At 39.9% G+C, this 17,838-nt stretch overlaps 1 protein-coding gene across 1 annotated transcript in view; it reads right to left on the reverse strand.

Moving 5' to 3' along the window:
- Nucleotides 1–5,257, reverse strand: part of DTWD2 (DTW motif tRNA-uridine aminocarboxypropyltransferase 2) — a 96,704-nt gene extending 91,447 nt beyond the window's left edge. The window contains exons 1-3 of the mRNA XM_027765896.1: nt 5,202–5,257; nt 4,528–4,618; nt 1,141–1,235 (exon numbers count right to left, since the gene is read on the reverse strand). Of these exons, the coding sequence (XP_027621697.1) occupies nt 1,141–1,235; nt 4,528–4,618; nt 5,202–5,257 (242 nt within the window). The remainder of the gene's footprint in view (nt 1–1,140; nt 1,236–4,527; nt 4,619–5,201) is intronic.
- Between the last annotated feature and the right edge of the window lie 12,581 nt (nt 5,258–17,838).

The following is a 17,838-nucleotide window of genomic DNA, read 5'->3' on the forward strand; positions in this document are numbered from 1 at the left end:
GGCTATGTCACTGGACTCCCATGTAGCCAACTGCAGTTCAAGTCCCAGACCCAGTGGCTTAAACTCAAGGCGGGTGCATGTGCATGCGTGCCCAAGATCCAGAGAGAATGGAGGAGAAGGGATTGCGATGTGGCCATCACCCGAGGAGAAGGGATTACGGCGTGGCCATCCCCGGGGGGGGGGGGGCGGGGTGATTTCTCACTTTCTGTCTCTCTCTTTCTGGTGAGTGCACATGCCCTATAGCAAAAACCTCTCAAAATAAAACAATTTTTTTCTGATATATAAAAGAGGCAAAATAATTAAAATGACTACTTTTAATTACACTCTCTAACAAATATCTTTTTTTTTTTTTTGGAGAGGTTTTCGCTATAGGGCGCATGCGCTCGCCAGACAGACAGAGAGAGACAGAAAGCGAAAAATCACCCCCTGGGGGGATGGTCACGCCGCAATCCCTTCTCCTCCATTCTCCTCTCGGGATCTTGGGCACGCACGCACACACACCCGGCGTGAGTTTTAAGCCACCAGGTCCGGGACAGGAACCACGGTTGACTATGTGGGAGTCCAGCAACATAGCCATTATGTTAACTGCTGGTTCCCATCTAACAAAAATCTTAATATCAGATTAATATTAAATCAATAGTCTTAATCTGCTGTCATTCAAAATTCATCAATGAATGATAATTTTCTGAATTAGCAGTGCATTAGGCACCATAAGGAAAAACAGAATGAAATCTAAGAACCCTACTATCTTGAAGGCACCTTTAACTAAAATAAATAATAAATATTCAGTTGTCAGAAAAGTCGTGACACATGTTTTCTATGTAAAACATGTTTTCTATGTAAAACATGTGTTACAACTTTTCAGACAACCCAATATATCTGCCTATGAGTTCTACATGTATTACTATGGGTTATCAGACAATGTTATCATTCCTTTGTAAGCAACTCTGGTTTATCAGGGGTTTTATGTTTCATCTGTCTTATCCTCTATTATTTTGCTTGGAAGGACAACCAGACCTAAATTTTTTTAGCCCTTTCAACTACCATGTTCTCAGTCTAAAGACTCAATGGAAGGAAAACATTTTTTGAAGGTCTATGTAGAAAATAAGTATGATATTTGAAATTGCCCTAAAAGTTTACCTTTCTTCACTGAAGCGACGGCCAATCTTTACTTTACACTTATCCTGGGGGAGGCATGCTGCTAGCAGAGGTACAGTCCGCAACACTTTGTTCTCCTTTAATTGAGAGATTAAAGCACAGATTTTATTTAAATACATTTTTAAAACTTTTATGATGAACATCTGATTCATTACTTTACGTATAACTCTCACAAGTCTTTTACTACAGATCATGGCTTAATAAAGGTAAAGTTTCTCTGATTTATCAGTATTAGCATAATTAGTCTACATACACATTGACTAAGTAAATAAGATAACATTCACCTACATAATGGTTGGGGTTATGGAAAAATAAAATGTTGTATTTAACTAAATTTAATCATTTACCCTGACAAACTTTTTATTTTCAATAGTAATTACTTTTATACTATTGGGTTGTTGGAAAAATCATGATGCTTTTTTTTTTTCTTGGAGAGGTTTTCGCTATAGGGCGAGCACTCACCAGACAGACAGAGAGAGACGTAGAGACAGAAAGCGAGAAATCACCCCCCAGGGGGGATGGTCACGCCACAATCCCTTCTTCTCCATTCTCCTCTCAGGATCCTGGACATGCACGCACACGCGCCTGGCGTGAGTTTTAAGCCACCGGGTCCAGGACGCGAACCACGGTTGACTACGTGGGAATCCAGCGACATAGCCACTACGCTAACTGCTGGTTCCCATGATGCATTTTTGCATAGAAAAATACATCGTGACTTTTCCAACAACCCAATATATCAGCTTGAAGATAACTGCCTAAATCTGTATGCTCTGGAAGCAGGAAGCTGCTCAAAAACCAAAACAGATCATCAGAAGGACACAGCCCGTCTAAAAGAGCTCTCAAAGGCAAAATGAAGCAATTTGAGCAACAGAGTAAATAACATAGTACCAGGCATGCTGGTTAAAGCACTGGATTCTCAGGACCAGCAGATGGCATTGCAGCTACCTGCGTTGCTGGACTCCCACATGGCTGACCGTGGTTTGAGTCCCATACCCAGTGGCTTCAAACTCACACTGGGAATATGTGCATGTGTGCCCAAAACCCAAGGAGGAAAATTGAGGAGACTGTGGCGTAGCTATTCCCCCTAGGGAGGTGATTTCTTGATTTCTGTCCCTATGTCTCTCTCTGGCGAGTGCGCACATCCCATAGCAAAAATCTCTCCCAAAAGAAAAAAAAAAGCACTTGATTCTCACATGGTTGGCTGCGATTCAAGCCCTGGACCAGGGGTTTGAAAATCAAGCCAGTCATGAGTGCGTGTATGCCCAAGATCCCAAGAGGAGAATGAAGGAGAAGGAACTGCAGAGTGGTCATCTCCCCGCAGGGCTGATTTTTCACTTTCTCTCTTTGGTGAGCACATATGCTCTATAGCAAAAAAATAAATAAATAAAATAAATAAATAACAGTACTGTATTATAACCCTCTCTAAATATAAAATAAACGCAGAAACCAGAATTATATAAATGATTAAATAAATAAATGAGTGGAGGAGAAGTAACAAATCTTCCTTATAGATAAATCTCAAATCAACCATAAATAAATACTGCCCACCCTAGGGGGTGGAGCTTAATCCCTCCCTCCAACTTGAGTACAGGCTGGACCTATGCCCTTGCTTCCAAAGAAGATAAAGTATGAAAAGAGCATGAAGTAATAACTTTTGAGTAAAGAAATCTGATAACTATTTCTGAAAATCCCATTAACTTGACTTTCACTAGTGGTTTTCTTTAACATCTGGCTTCCAAAAGTAGACACTACCTTTGTGTTGCCACAAGTATTTTATCCTTAATCCTACAGAGTCAAGTGATTAGCTACTTTGTCTTAGATGGGTTTTAGGATATTCTCCAGTGTTTCATACAATGTTCGTCCCTCCTCTGAGACCTGGATGCAAACTTAATCACTTCCCAAACTAGACCAATATACAAACATATGTCAAATAAAATAGTGCCAAAAGATTTTAAATGCCACAGCTGTTCCCAGATGTACTCCCTAGAACCACTTCCCAGAAGTAATCATTTTAAATCTTTTAGATATTTGTTCTGATAGTAATCTCCATACTTCCATATAATATGTGCGTCTTGCTTTTCTTGATTTATTGATTTTAGACATAATCTTTGAACTACCATCATAACATCTAACATTATGTACACAATTTTTTATCATGTCCATTTTACTAGAGGAAACTAAGGCACAGGTTAATTAATTTGTCCTGAGTTGCAGAGTTACAAATCGACTAAGAATTTGAACATGGGCCAGCCAGTCCGCAGTGGATAAAGTGACTGGATCCCACGTGGTGGACTGTGTAGTTCAAGACCCAGATTTGACAATGTGGAACACACTGGGCATGGTGTGTGTGCGTTCCCAAAATCCCAAGAAAGGACTGTGACATGGCCATTCTCTGTGGGGGTGATTTCTCACATGTCCTTTCTCTCTGTCTTCTTTGGAGAGTGTACATGTCCTAGAGCAAACTAGAAACAAAAAGTGTATATCTTTGTTAAAGTCTTCAAGTAGTGTGTGTGCGCGCGCATGTGTGCATGCATGCACGCACGCCCAAAATCCTGACAAGACAAAGAAATGAAGGGAAAAAGATTACAGCATGACCACACCTCACTGGGGAGTGGTTTCTCTCGGTCCCTCTCCCACTCTGTGGCAAGCAACATGCGCTCTGGCAATAAAGAGAAAGTCTCTTCAAGTGATATAAGCTTCAGAAATGTCAAAAGTAATTCTCTTTCAAATGCCTGAATGGATCTATGATGACGTGGGTTCCTAAAGACTGAACAAGTTTCTCCAGTTTAGCCTAAATGCATTTTTACTCCATACTCTGACTAGTTTTTTTATAACTATAATTCATAGTTTTACACGATCTCCTTCCTTCTGTTCTCTGGTACATACATAATTCTAATCAGTGGAGAAAAGTATTACTTACAAAGTCTCTATATGTAACATACACATCATAAAATACACATTTTTGTCCTATTTATCTAAAAGAAATCAAATATTTATTGATAAATTTACTTTGTAGGACAAAAATACCAAAGTAACTTTTACCATACCTAGAAAACAAGGAACATAAGCTATAACCAAAATTTAAACAGCAATGATTTCCTTAGCCCATTACTCACAAAAATATCATCTTTTCCCCATACGAAATTGTTCTAAATTTCTGTACTATTCACTAACAATTTTTTATGAAATGTTATCTGTCTCTAAAGCATATGACTCTATGCTATTATGTAAAAGAAACTATTTTTCCCAAAGAGAAAGCATCAATTTCTTTTTAAAAAAAATAAATGCTAAAGAGCTGGAAGGGACAGCCGTATCTGTGTTTCTTCTCAGACACATCCTGCTTGAACTATGTATTTCACGAACTCTTACCTCTGCTGGGTGCTGGATTATGTACAAGTGGGTTGAGATGTGCAGAGGGTGCACAGGGAGAAATGGACACAAACACACTTTCTGAGGCCGACTAAAGGGTATAAAGAAAAACAAAAAGCCTGTAAGTTTTTAAAACACAGTGATATAACAATATCCTAAAACAACTCCACTATGTAAAGAGGTTTGCTAAAGCTACATTATTTTTCAAAATAAAACACTAAGAATGAGTTTAATCAATCAGATTTTAGACATGAGAATTTGGGGAAAGATTCAAAGTAAATTCTTTCCATCTATATGCCAATAGATTAAAGTACCTCAAACAAACAAATCTTAATTATCTTTACTGAAAGACTACTAGTAAGTCAGGGGTCAGCCACGTGGTGTATTAAGGTGGCTGGATCCCACATAGCCAATGGCACAGTGTGAGCATCAGACTCGGTGGCTTAATAAACACACCAAGCATGTGTGTGCGTGTGCCCAAAATCCAGGAGCAGAATGGAGGAGAAGGGACGATGGCATAGCCATCTCCCCTGGGGGTGATTTCTCACTTTTTCTCTCTTCCTCTCTGGTAAGTACACATGGCCGACAGCAAATTGAAAGAAAAAAAAAAATAAAAAGACTACTCCTAAGTCATCATGATTCTTTAACCCTTCAAACAAACACTTCCAATTTACATTCCAAACCAAGAATAGATCTTGTACGGAAGAGAAACTTGACGACTCTTCTGCATCATTTGAAGTTGGCAGGAACAAAAGGATAACAAAACATTAGAATATAATTAATATTTAGAAGGGAATTTTAATTTTAATAAAATTTAGCCATATAATTAATATTTAGAAGGGAATTTTAATTTTAATAAAATTTAGCCATCAATAAATAAAGAAGCTTATCAAGTATGAGAAGAAACCCAAATAGGGGCCACCAATTATATCTGGCTAGAATTATATCTACAGAGTACTTGCCACACCCATTTATTTCCCCTTTTGTTACTGTTTACTTTGTTGGTTTTGCTTTACTTACTTTATCATTGCTATATTACTGTTAGCTAACTCATACACAGTATAAAATTCAAATAAAAAGGAATACCTCCTCCCATCTCAGTTGTCCAGCCTTGAAATTCTCTTTCCTAGGGGCAACTAATGACTCATTTCTAGTGTATCCTTCTAAAAATACTGTATGAATAAGCATATATATCTTACCATTAAACCCTATACTTGAAATATGTGTTTTTATAAAAAATTCATCAGCCAGCCAGATCCCAGACATCATGGGAGTAAGCTTTTCATAACATATCACTATTACAGGCACATGTTACATGCAATTACAATAGTATGAGAGTATTACATTAAAGGGAATCCCCAGTAGCATACTTACTACCACAAAACTGGCCACTGTCAACTCTGTTCTCAGCTTTTCTAATGTGGAGTACAGCCTGCAGTGAGTGCCTATGCTGACAGGTTACAGAGTGTGGGTGCACTGGATCACACGCCTGTCCTATCTACCACCTCATTCTGCAAAACACTGCCAAACCTATGTCCCTTGACAAATTATCTAGGTTATCTTAGGGAGAGGTAGAAATGCATGGTACAACACCTCCTCTTTTCCCTACCAAACTGCAGTGGATGATCAATGCAAGAAAACCAACACCTCACTTTCTAGTGACCTCTGAGACGATTCCGTAGGCCGCACACTGGATTTCCCCCTAGGCACGTGAGCATTTACAGGGATGTAAAGAGTCTGTCTGCAGTCACAGGAGTAAGCCCGAGTAAACAAGAGGCGCAGTGATCGCAGAACCATACACTAACAAACACTAAGCCAAGGGCTGCTGAAAGAACGGGTCCATCCAATCAGTGGAAGTATGAGCACACTAAGGCATAATCAAATCCTAAAAGATCAGCTTCTGACTTTTTATACTAATTTTATCAAAAGTATAAACTGAAATGAGCCAAAGAATAATTATACAACAGAAAAATGCTTTAAAACATTTTTCATGAGGCCAGCAGTTGGCGTAATGGCTATGTCGCTGGACTCCCATGTAGTCAACTGTGGTTCGAGTTCCAGACCCGGTGGCTTAAACTCACACTGGACGCATGTGCATTCATGCCCAAGATCCCGAGAGGAGAATGGAAGAGAACTAATTGTGGCATGGCCATCCCCCCTGGAGGGTGACTTCTTGCTTTCTGTTTCTTTGTCTCTCTCTGTCTCTCTGTCTCTCTCTGTCTTTCCGGTGAGTGCATATACCCTATAGCAAAAACCTCTACCAAAAAAAAATTTTTTTGTAATAGTATTTTTTTAAACTATAAATAGTATTTTAATGTGGGAGGTGGAATTTAACTGCGACTTTTTTAAAACAAATTTTGACTAAAGAAAAGCTTTGAGTCCACAAACATCAGCTTTCATCTTTTATAGATAAAAGTCCTAATACGGTGTCACCCTGTGCGGCCATGGTAACAGCTCGCCTGAAGGTTGATGTCTAACCTTTAAGTCGATGAGCCTCCCATTATCTCTGTTTTCATTCTGCATTCCATCATTCATTAAATGCGTTATGCGGCATCTATTATTAAATTGAACTTAACTTCAATTCATTTGGAATATTTTTAGAATTACACAAAACCTCAATATAACTGAAATTCCTCAGTGGTATCACAAAATCAACTGATATGAACTGCCCTTTTAAAAATTCTCACAGAAATAAATAATTTACTCTCAATGGACTCAGTGAATGGACTCAGTGAAAATGTCAACTAAGACTAGTGTTTTAAATAATAAATCAAATTGAAACATTTCGGCCTGTAAAATGCACTTTTAGAAATCTATTAATAAATAACTAAATACGAATCGAAACGGAAATCAAGTTATTCTAGTAACCATTAAAAAAATTTACCAACTCTGTTCCAAAAGTCTATTAAATAAAGGCTGGTTGTTCAGAAATGGTTAGATTCTTAGTCCACACCACCAAAGTCAATTTAACCCAAAAATGTATGTGACACTCACATTAGTTCAAGCACGGCATCTAACAAGGACCACAAGGTCTGCCCCAGGATAGTCCTCTGTCACTGGCAAGTTTCTCTGACTCCCAGTTAGAGCCATATATACGGTCAGGAAGTCATGACACGTTTTTCTGGGTTTCTATGCAAATACACAGCATGACTTTCCCGACGACCTGCTGTTCCCTTCATATTCTCACTTGTACTTCTACTGTAAGACTTGACCATACCCGATGACAATGTTTTCTTTTTAGATCACTCTCCCCCTTCCAGTGAGCTCTCTAAGAACAGGCTTTTCATGTACCTCTGTATCCTTGAGCACAGTGGTTCTCAGACTTTAGCCTCCATCAGAATCCCCTAGATGACTCAGTAAACTACAGCAGAATGCTCAGCAATCCCACCACCACCACACACGCAGGTTTCTTCTTCCGCAAGCCGAGAACTTGGATTTCCAACTAGTTCCTAGAGCTGATGCTGCTGCTGTGTGAGGAGCTAAGGGGAGGGAGACGGAGAGACCACACTCTGATACACAAGGTTCTAGGGTGTCCACCCTGGTGTTTTTTCAAAGTGACTTAAATGCACTCATATCTACATCCTGTCTACTTATCCATTTCTGTGTGCATCTGAAGACTAACAAAGCCTGATGAATTTTCGTGAGCAGTAGTAGTCAAAGAATGATAAACAATGGTATGGACAGAAGGGCCAACTGCCCTTTTTCCCCTGCATGAAAATCTGACCTTCGCTTAACTGACTAGCTCTGTTACCATGGCAACCTGATAATTATATTGCTAGGCAACCCCGTATGCAATTAAAATGACCCCTGACAGACTGCATATGGACTAGAGAATGATAAAGACCTGAGGGGGATACCACACTTCATGATTTTCTAAACTGGAGCCCCAGAAACTCAACAGAGAGGTGGTACTGGGTTGTTAGAAAAGTCATAATATTTTTTGTTTTTCTATGCGAAAAGGCGTCATGACTTTTCCAACATATATATGAGAGATATATATCTGTGGTCAAAAAGCCATTAAGTTGGCTCTCATACCTGTCCAGGATGGAACACAGCGTCTTCACTGAGCTGGACTGCAAGGCCAGACTGCCACGAGGTTTCCAGCAGAAAAAGAACACCGAAGGCTGCGCTAACGCAAGCTGTGGCTCCTGTCCTGGCTGTCTGGTGTCATGTGCGGCCTGTCGTGGTCCTGGGTACCTGGCTAGCCACTGATGCACTGCCTGGTACCTCACCTCAGATATCCACAGGGCTGGACAGTTCACTTAGCGCCAGTCTTTGCCAAACACCCTTTCTAGCATAACCCACCTCTCCTCACTACCGCCCTGTATGTCCTTATCCTGGTGGATTTCTTCATAATATATTATCACTATTTGACGTTATTTTATCTGAATGTGAATTTCCTTCCCTGCACTGTTAGCTAACAAGGGAAAGATCCTGGCCCATCTTCATGCTGTATCTGCAGCGCCAAGTGTGGCAGGCTCTCAGTAAATACTGTTGAACACAAATAATATCCTTACATTCCCTCTGACCTCCACCTTGGGATGCTTTTCTCCTACACACTCTCTCATCCCACCCCTTCATTTCCTAATATCAGATTTTAATCTCTGCTTCAGGTCCACTCTCCTTTGTGCCCATTCAAGCACTTAAGCAATTAGTTTGTATTATACCTGAAATTCAAAGTGTCAGATCTTCTTTTGCTATACACTGTATGATCATTTTGATAAGGGATAGCATATAAGAGGCAAAATGTTACTAAACACATGTACTGAAGAAAAAGCAGCTAAGTACTTTGTATGAACACTGAAACTTTGACTTAAACCAAAACTAATTGCTTTTGCTCATGCTTCGATATGCTCATAAAACATCATTACCTATTTATTTTAAAGCATGTTCCTTTTATTAACCTACTTCTAATTATAATTACTTCAAACTAATAAAACTATAGTTCTTTAAGACATTTTGCAATTCTAGCTGACCAATTTTATTTTGGCACTTTATCTTATAATAGGAATTCGTGCTCGTTGAGAATATCAACTTCTCTCAAACTCTGCTCATCTACCACCTCTGCAAGCGCCATGATGGTGCCCAGCTGTCTGCTGAGCTGCTCTTCCTAATCTGGAGGCGAGGTGCCCAGCAACTGCTCTTCTCATCCTAACACCCTTTTCCAAAGAATGAAAAGAAACTCCCTACATCCAAACTTAACTCTTGAAGGTCTAGATATTTCAAATTGATAATGGATTAAGTAATTTATAAATTCAGAAAAAGTGTATGCAAATACTTACTGCATACCTAAGAATGTGCCAGGTACTGGGTACTTTAGAAAGATAATAAACAGATAAAGATTCCTCCCCCCATGGAGCTTATTTGTTCTCATCACGAGAGAAGAAAATTTTTAAATTTAAACTCCTTGTTTCCTATGAACTATTCAACTTGACAGAAAAACACACACACATCACTGCACTTCAAAACCAATCGTTTGTAAATAATGAACATTCATTTTAAAATGGAAGTCAGGGCCAAGTGGTTAAGGGAGCCAGACCCCACACAACCAACCATGCAATTTGAATCTCAGACTTAGAGGTTAAAAACAGGCCAGATCTGGCTGTGTGCATGCCCCAAATCCTGCAGCATGGAGAAAGGAGTAGACGGGAATGCTGTGTGAATAGGGTCCAATGCAGGGGTGCTTTCTCTCTTCCTCTCTCTCTATTATTGTTATTTAAAAATAATAGTAGAAATCAAACTACTTTTAAAATTTATATAAATAAAAGTAATATCTAAAGCAATATAAATGGGTCAATTTGATACAGGTTGAGGAATAACCATTAAGATGTGTGGCTGACAGGACCAGCAGCTGATGTAATGGCTATGTCACTGGACTCCCATGTAGTTGACCGTGATTCAAGTCCCGGACCCGCTGGCTTAAACCCATGCCGGGTGTGTACGCGTGCGTGCCCAAGATCTGGAGAGGAAAATGGAGGAAAAGGAACTGCGGCGTGGCCATCCCCTCTGGGGGGTGATTTCTCGCTTTCTGTCTCTCTGTCACTCTCTGTCTTTCTAGCGAGTGCATGCCCCCTGTAACAAAAATTTCTCAAAAAAAAAAAAAAGAAAAAAAAGGATATGTGGCTGACAATGACATTGTCTTGCTGTAAGACCTTGGGCATGTCACAGGTTTTCAATTACCTCCTTCATAAATCTGGTAACAATAAGCACCAAAAATATTCTGAGGAATAACCACCAAACTGTAGATAAACCTTATAAAAATGTAAATTATTAATGGCTGTTACCTCGAGTTAATTTATAACAGAATAACCAAACCAGAATTGAGATTTTTTTCCTTTTCTACATTTACACTGTGTCGTAACTGTATAATAAATGTTGTTCTTCTACTCATTAGGGTGTATATTCTTTAAAATCTACAGAAGGGGCCAGCAGGTGGCATAGTCGTTGCAGCACTGGACTCCCACATGGCTGGCCACAGTTCAAGTCCCAGGCCCAATGGCTTGAAAATCATGCTGGGCTTGTGTGCACATGTGCTCAAAATCCCAGGAGGTGAATGGAGGGGAACGGACTGTGGCATGGCCATCCCTCTGAGGGATGAGTTCTCACATTCCCTCTCACTGTCTCTGTCTCTCTCCAATAAGTTCATGTGCCCTACAGCAAAAATCTTTAAGGAAAAAAAAAAAAAAAAAACCCTAGGCAAGCTAATTTATGTTAATAAAACCTTTTTGTTTTAATTAGCCAGAGGGTGAGCACACTCGTCAGAGAGAGAGACAGACAGAGATGCCCCAATAAGGCACAGTCATACCACAATCCCTTCTCCTCCATTTCTCCATCCTGTCTGAACTTTGGGCGCACACCTATATGCACCCGGAATGACCTTCAAGCCAACAGGACTGAAATTCAAACCATGTACATGGCTGGCCATGTGGGATCCAGCTCCCTCAGTCATCATGACGGAGTTGGCCCTAACTGTATTTGTATTTTTTTAAGAGAAATTTTTGCCATAGGACATGTGGCACCAGAGAGACAGAGAGAACTGGAGAGACAGAAAGCGAGAAATCACCACCCGGAGAGCTGGTCACACTGCAATCCTTTCTCATCCATTCTCCTCTCAGGATTTTGGGCACACACGCACATGCGCCCGGCGTGAGTTTTGAGTTGCTGAGTCTGGGACTGAAACCACGGATGACTATATGGGAGCCCTGCAACACTGCCATTATGCCATCTGCTGGTCCCTGTATTCTTTATATATAAATGGAACCTTTAAATCATTTGCCTAAGGAAATATGGGGTTGTCAAAAAAGTTGTGACATTTTTTCTGTTTTTCTTCATAAGGATACATCATGACTTTTCCAACAACCCAGTATTATGAAATAATACACTTCTTCTTTTCTCATTGAGGGTGTAGAAATAAATATGCAGGATTCCTGTGAGACTAAGACCGACTCTCCCCTGCTAAGTGCATGCTGCAGGATGAGTGCGTCTGTCACTCCGCACTTGCTCCTCGGCAGCCTGTGGGAGAGTAAAATCCACCTGGCACGTGACTACAGATGCTAGCACCTGCACAGACATCGTTCACACTTCAATTAAATTCCTATGTAATATTCACTGAAAGCTTTTTTCCTCAGAGTACTCATTCTAATCAAAATAATCTCACATAAGTGCCATTTAAAGGTGACTGACTAGATTTATAGTAATTATAATTTTAAAGGACTTCTTTAGTAAAAGGACTTCTAAACAAAAGCAAATCTAGAACCTCAGAAAAATAGTGCACCTCAAATTTTCCAATACTCAGCAAAATGTTTATAGTCCCATGGAGTAAAAAAGCAGAGAACAAAAAGTTTCGCAGCTTTTCGATGGATCAGTGGAATAGATACTGCAGTACACATAAAAATGACAACTTTCTAATTTTAAAACGGGCTTTGGAAAACGAAATACCACAGTGCCCTCTGCTGTCATTTTAAATAAACTAAAACTATCTGTAAGAAAAATCCTAGTTTTTAAATTTCTGAAATTTTAAATTCAATATACTAAAGAAAAAAACAGTATTATATTAACATAATAATAAACGCTTACCTCATAAATAGAAGACAAGTACATAACAGCTTTCATGTCTGACTGCTTCAAGTATAAATACCAATGACAGTCTCAGATACCCCAAATTATTTTTCTTACTACACTCTCTTCTTTTAACTGGCTTCCAGAGTGGAGGGAGGATGAACTTGAGGGGTGGGGGATCACTATTTTAGAAGAGAAAGTAATTTTACAAGTAAATCTTTAGAGAAGTGTTTCAGAGACTTGTATCTTAACATGCCTAAAGCAGTGGAGAAATTATGAAGATTACTTGAAATGTGGTTTCATATCCTATTATCAGTAACAATGAACTTCACCCTATGTATAAGAGGGGTCTTCAAAAGTTTACATGAAAAATACATACCTTTTTTTAAATGCATGCATTTTTGGATTTCAAATATTTTTGCACCAAAATAAACTTGTCTTTTAATTCCGTTAAACTTCGCAAACTTAAAAAAAAAATTCCCTCATATAAGAACATTTGCTTTGCTAAACATTTGCCAGTTCTGTAGAGACTTGTTTTTAATTTGCAGGAAGGAGCATGTTGCTAGAGAGAGACAGAGGAGGAGAGAGGGAGGGGAAAACAAGAAAGCACTCCCCATGGGGCAGGGTCACTGCTCAATCTTTTTCCTCTATTTAGCTAACCCTCACTTCGGGTTTTGGGGCAGGCATGCACATGTATCTGTTGTTTTCTTTTTTTTTTTTTAAACTGCTGGGTCCAGACTCAAACCACTTGTTCACCCATGGGGTCCAACCACTTTAATCACTGGCAATGAGCTGGCCTCATGTGGAGACACGTTTAAAACTTTCTGCCCATTTGATTGTCAGAAACTGACATTTCACTGTCATTTCCAACTTATGCATTGTTTGGAAATTCCAAATTAACCTAGAATATTTTTCATGTGTTAACTGTAAGATTCTTTTTGTGATTGCCTAGCCAATCGCTTTAACTTTGTCCTGTGTCTAAAGTTTACTGAGCGCTTTTTATATATTGTTTTTGTAAAGTACTCTATCTGCATTATTTCCTTTGATCTGAACAACCAACCTACTTGTGGGGTGCTGTAAATTTGTATTTACTTATTGGAAATCGAGGATTAACCATGTAACTTGGCCCAAATTACAAAGAAGACAGCAGGACCGGCCGCCGGTCGCAGCCTTGGCGCGGGGCCCCTTATATATTATTTTTAGTTTGCCATAGGATGTGTGCACTTGCCAGAGACAGAGAGACGGGAAAAGTCATCCCCCAGAGGGATGGCCATGCCACAATCCCTTCTCCTCCTGGGAACCTAGGCATGCGTGCACACATGCCTGGTGTGTTTTCAAGCCATCAGGTCTGGGACTCAAACTGAGCAGTCAGCCATGTGGGATCCAGCCACCTTTACTTCCACACCACCTGCTGGTCCCTAAACTTGTACTTTAATTCTACTTTTCCTTGAACTTTTTTAAGTTCCTTCATCAATTGTTTTGAAATAACAAAAATAATAGTGAGACTCCATTATACCATCATGTTTTAGCAAGATTATTTTTAAGTGTTTGACAATTTTCTCTTTCCCCCCTTAAAAACAGGATCTCATCACGTCATGACCCATCACAATCCTCTGATCAGCCACCTAGCTGAGACCACAGGCAAACACAACCGCACCTGGCTCTAATTTTAGAAACGGTCTCACTGTGTTGCTTAGGGCAGCCTCAAGTTCATAACCCTCTTGACTCAGTTCCCAAACTGCTTGGATTAGAGACACACAATGCCACGCTGGCCGGGCCTTTAGGTCAGACCAGGGATTAAATCCAGGTCCGCCTACAGTCCCAGTCTGCACAGCACAGCACTGGCACAGCATTGTAGCAGTGTGCACCACCACGGCCGGGCCAATTCCTTCCTTTTTAATATCTATGTTTGTGAATGTTTTATGAGGGACAACATATAGTAGTGTATTAGAAATGCATGTAATTATATATAATTACATATTATTATATATTATATATACCATTAATTTACCCTAAATAAATCAGTAGTATGTGATCAAAGTCATTTGTATCACTGCCCAACAGATAAATTTGTTCCTCCTAGAGCATGTACTTAAAAGCATTAGTGTGGCCAACAGGTGGTGTAGTGGTTAAGGCACTAGACTCTCACATGAACGACCACAGTTCAAGTCCCAGACCCAGTGTCTTGAAACTCACAGCGGGTGCAAGTGCGTGCAGGCCCAAAATCCCAAGTGGAAAATGGAGAAGTGACTGTGACATGGCCATTCTTCCTCGAGGGTGTTTTCTCACTTTCTCTCTTTGACGAGCACAAGCACCATCTAGCAAAAGCAAAAAAAAAAAAACTAAGGGAAAAAAAGTTTTAGCAAGTGTTATTATAATTAAAGAGACCTTCAGAGGGGCCAGATGCCTGGAAAACAAAAGCCTTATCTCCAAAGAGATGACTTTACACAGCAGCTATATAAAGCTCTTACTAAAAACTGTGATTATAAAGCGGCAGATTAACTAAGACTGAGAATCGGACCATAATCGTCTTGTATTCATTTACCATATTATTAATTTCCTTTCCTTTTATAGAATTATAAACAAATATTAAAAAATGATAGCATGGTACTGGCACAATATCAGACACATAGACCCACGGAACAGAGAATCTAAAACTAGACCTGAAAACTTACAGCCAACTGGTCTCTGGAAAAAGATACAAGACAATATAGTGGAGAAAAGAAAGCCTTTTTCAGCAGAAGACTGGAAGAATTGGAAATCCACCTAAAGAAAAATTAAACTGGACCCCCTACCTCTCACCATTAAGAAAAAAGAACTCGGGAAGCAGCAGTTAGCGTAATGGCTATGTCGCTGGACTCCCACGTAGTCGACCGCGGTTTGCGTCCGAGACCTGGTGGCTTAAAACTCACACCGGGCGCATGTGCATGCCCAAGATCCTGGGAGGAGAATGGAGGAGAAGGGATTACGGCGTGACCATCCCCTCTGGGGGGTGATTCCTCGCTTTCTGTCTCTATGTCTCTGTCTGTCTGGCGAGCGCACGTACCCTACAGCAAAAACCTCTCCAATAAAAAAGAAAAAAGAACTCAAAATGGGTCAAAGATTTAGATGTACAACCTCAAACCATAAAACTATTTGTGGAAAACATAGGGAATAAACTCTTACAGACATTAGAGAAGCCAAAGATTTCTTAAACAAGACCCCTAAAGAATAGGCAATTACAATTATAAAATAGACAAGTGAGGGACTAGAAGATAGCGTAACGGCTATGTCGCTGGACTCCCATGTAGTCGACTACAGTTCGAGTCCTGGACCCAGTGGCTTAAAACTCACACCAGGCATGTGTGAGTTTTGCATGTCCAAAATCCCAAAAGGAGAAAAGAGGAGAAGGGATTGCAGTATGGCCATCCCCGTTAAGGGGTGATGTCTCACTTTTTATCTCTGTCTCTCTGGCAAGCACATGTACCCTATAGCAAAACTTTCTCTCAAAAAGAAAAAAAAAAATAGACAAGTGGGATCTTATCAAACTAAAAAGCTTATGAACAGCAAAGGAAATAACTAGAGTGAGGAGAACATTCAGAATGAAAGAAAATATGTGCAAACTATGCTTCACACAAAGAACTGATAATCAGAAGATATAGGGAACTCAAGCAGCTCACTCACTAAATAAATAAATAAATAGATAAATAAATAAATAACCCAATTTTAAAAACAGGCAAATGAGCTGAAGAGACAACTTTCCAAGGAAGACAAAGGAATGACCAAAAATCATATTAAAAAAAAGTTCGGCATCCCTTATCATAAGAGAAATGCAAATCAAAACCACAATGATACCATGTAATCTCAGTCAGAATGGTTTTGATCAAAAAAGTAAGGAATGATAATTGCTAGCAGCCAATACCTTTCTTACTAGTGAATTAAATGAATCACTATTTCCTCTGCAATCTCGTTTTATACTTTTTTTTTTGAGAGGTTTTTGCTATAGGGTGTGTGCATTCGTCAGACAGACAGAGAGAGACAGAGAGACAGAAAGTGAGAAATCACCTCCCAGGAGGGATGGCCACACCGCAATCCCTTCTCCTCCATTCTCCTCTCGGGATCTTGGGCACACACGCGCCCGGCATGAGTTTAAGCCACTGGGTCCGGGACTCAAACCGCGGTCGACTACGTGGGAATCCAGCGACATAGCCATTATGCTAACTGCTGGTCCCTGATTTTATACTTTTCATAATTTGTCTTAAAAATTATTTAGATACGTTTTTCTCTCACACTTAATTCACTATAAATTCTTTATTTTTTTCAGAGAGATTTTTGTTACAGGGTACATACACTCACCAGAGAGACAGAGAGACAGAAAGTGAGAAATCATCCCCTAGGGGGCATGGCCATGCCACAATTCACTGTCTTCCACTCTTCTCTTGGCATTTTGGGCACGCATGCACAAACTTCAAGTCGCTGCGTCCAAGACTCATACTGCATTGACTACATGGGAGTCCAGGGTGTTAACCATTACGCCACCTGCTGGCCCCAATTCACTATAAATTCTAAACAAAACAGTATCTTGATCATTTTGTATGACCCCAGCTGTACGTGAGATGGGAATAGGGACACGGATTAAATAATGACTAAAGGGCCGAGCCTGAGTGTGCTGTTGGCAGCACACTGGATGGCAGTGCAGAACTCCAGCCCAGTCAGCCTGCAACACTGCGGGTGTGTGCACATACCCAAGATCCTGAGCAGCGGGAGAAGTGGAGACACTAAAGAATGTGCTTCTCCCTCTCTTCCTCTCACACATGCCCACACATGCACATTCACTATCATGAAAAAAAATTTTTTGTAATGATTAAACAAACAGAAAAAAAGCTACATGATTTGTCAAATGGAGTCTTCACTCTGTGTGCAGCAAAATCCCCTGTTCCACACTGGGTAACCACGTGAACTTCCACACTTCCAAGGAGTCGCTGTCAAAGGGCAGCAGAGGATGAGGGCACCGTATTACCAGGAAACATTTTCATTCTGCTTGTTCCTTCACCTCCTTCCCTTATCTAAAAACTGTCTACATTTTTAAATACCGATTTTTGTACAGCTGATTTATTGGCAGAATATTCCTCCTAATTTTATATGTGCCTATCTCTTCAAAAGAGCAAAAAGAAAGTTGAGAATTTCCTTTGATATAAAGGAGAGAAAATATAAGACTGTTTGAGCCAGTGTTACTTTACCACATAAGAGAATACTGCTATGAATAAGTCACTG

Source organism: Tupaia chinensis, unplaced genomic scaffold (genome assembly GCF_000334495.1).
Source record: "Tupaia chinensis unplaced genomic scaffold, TupChi_1.0 Scaffold139897_1, whole genome shotgun sequence".
Classification (NCBI taxonomy): Eukaryota; Metazoa; Chordata; class Mammalia; order Scandentia; family Tupaiidae; genus Tupaia; species Tupaia belangeri.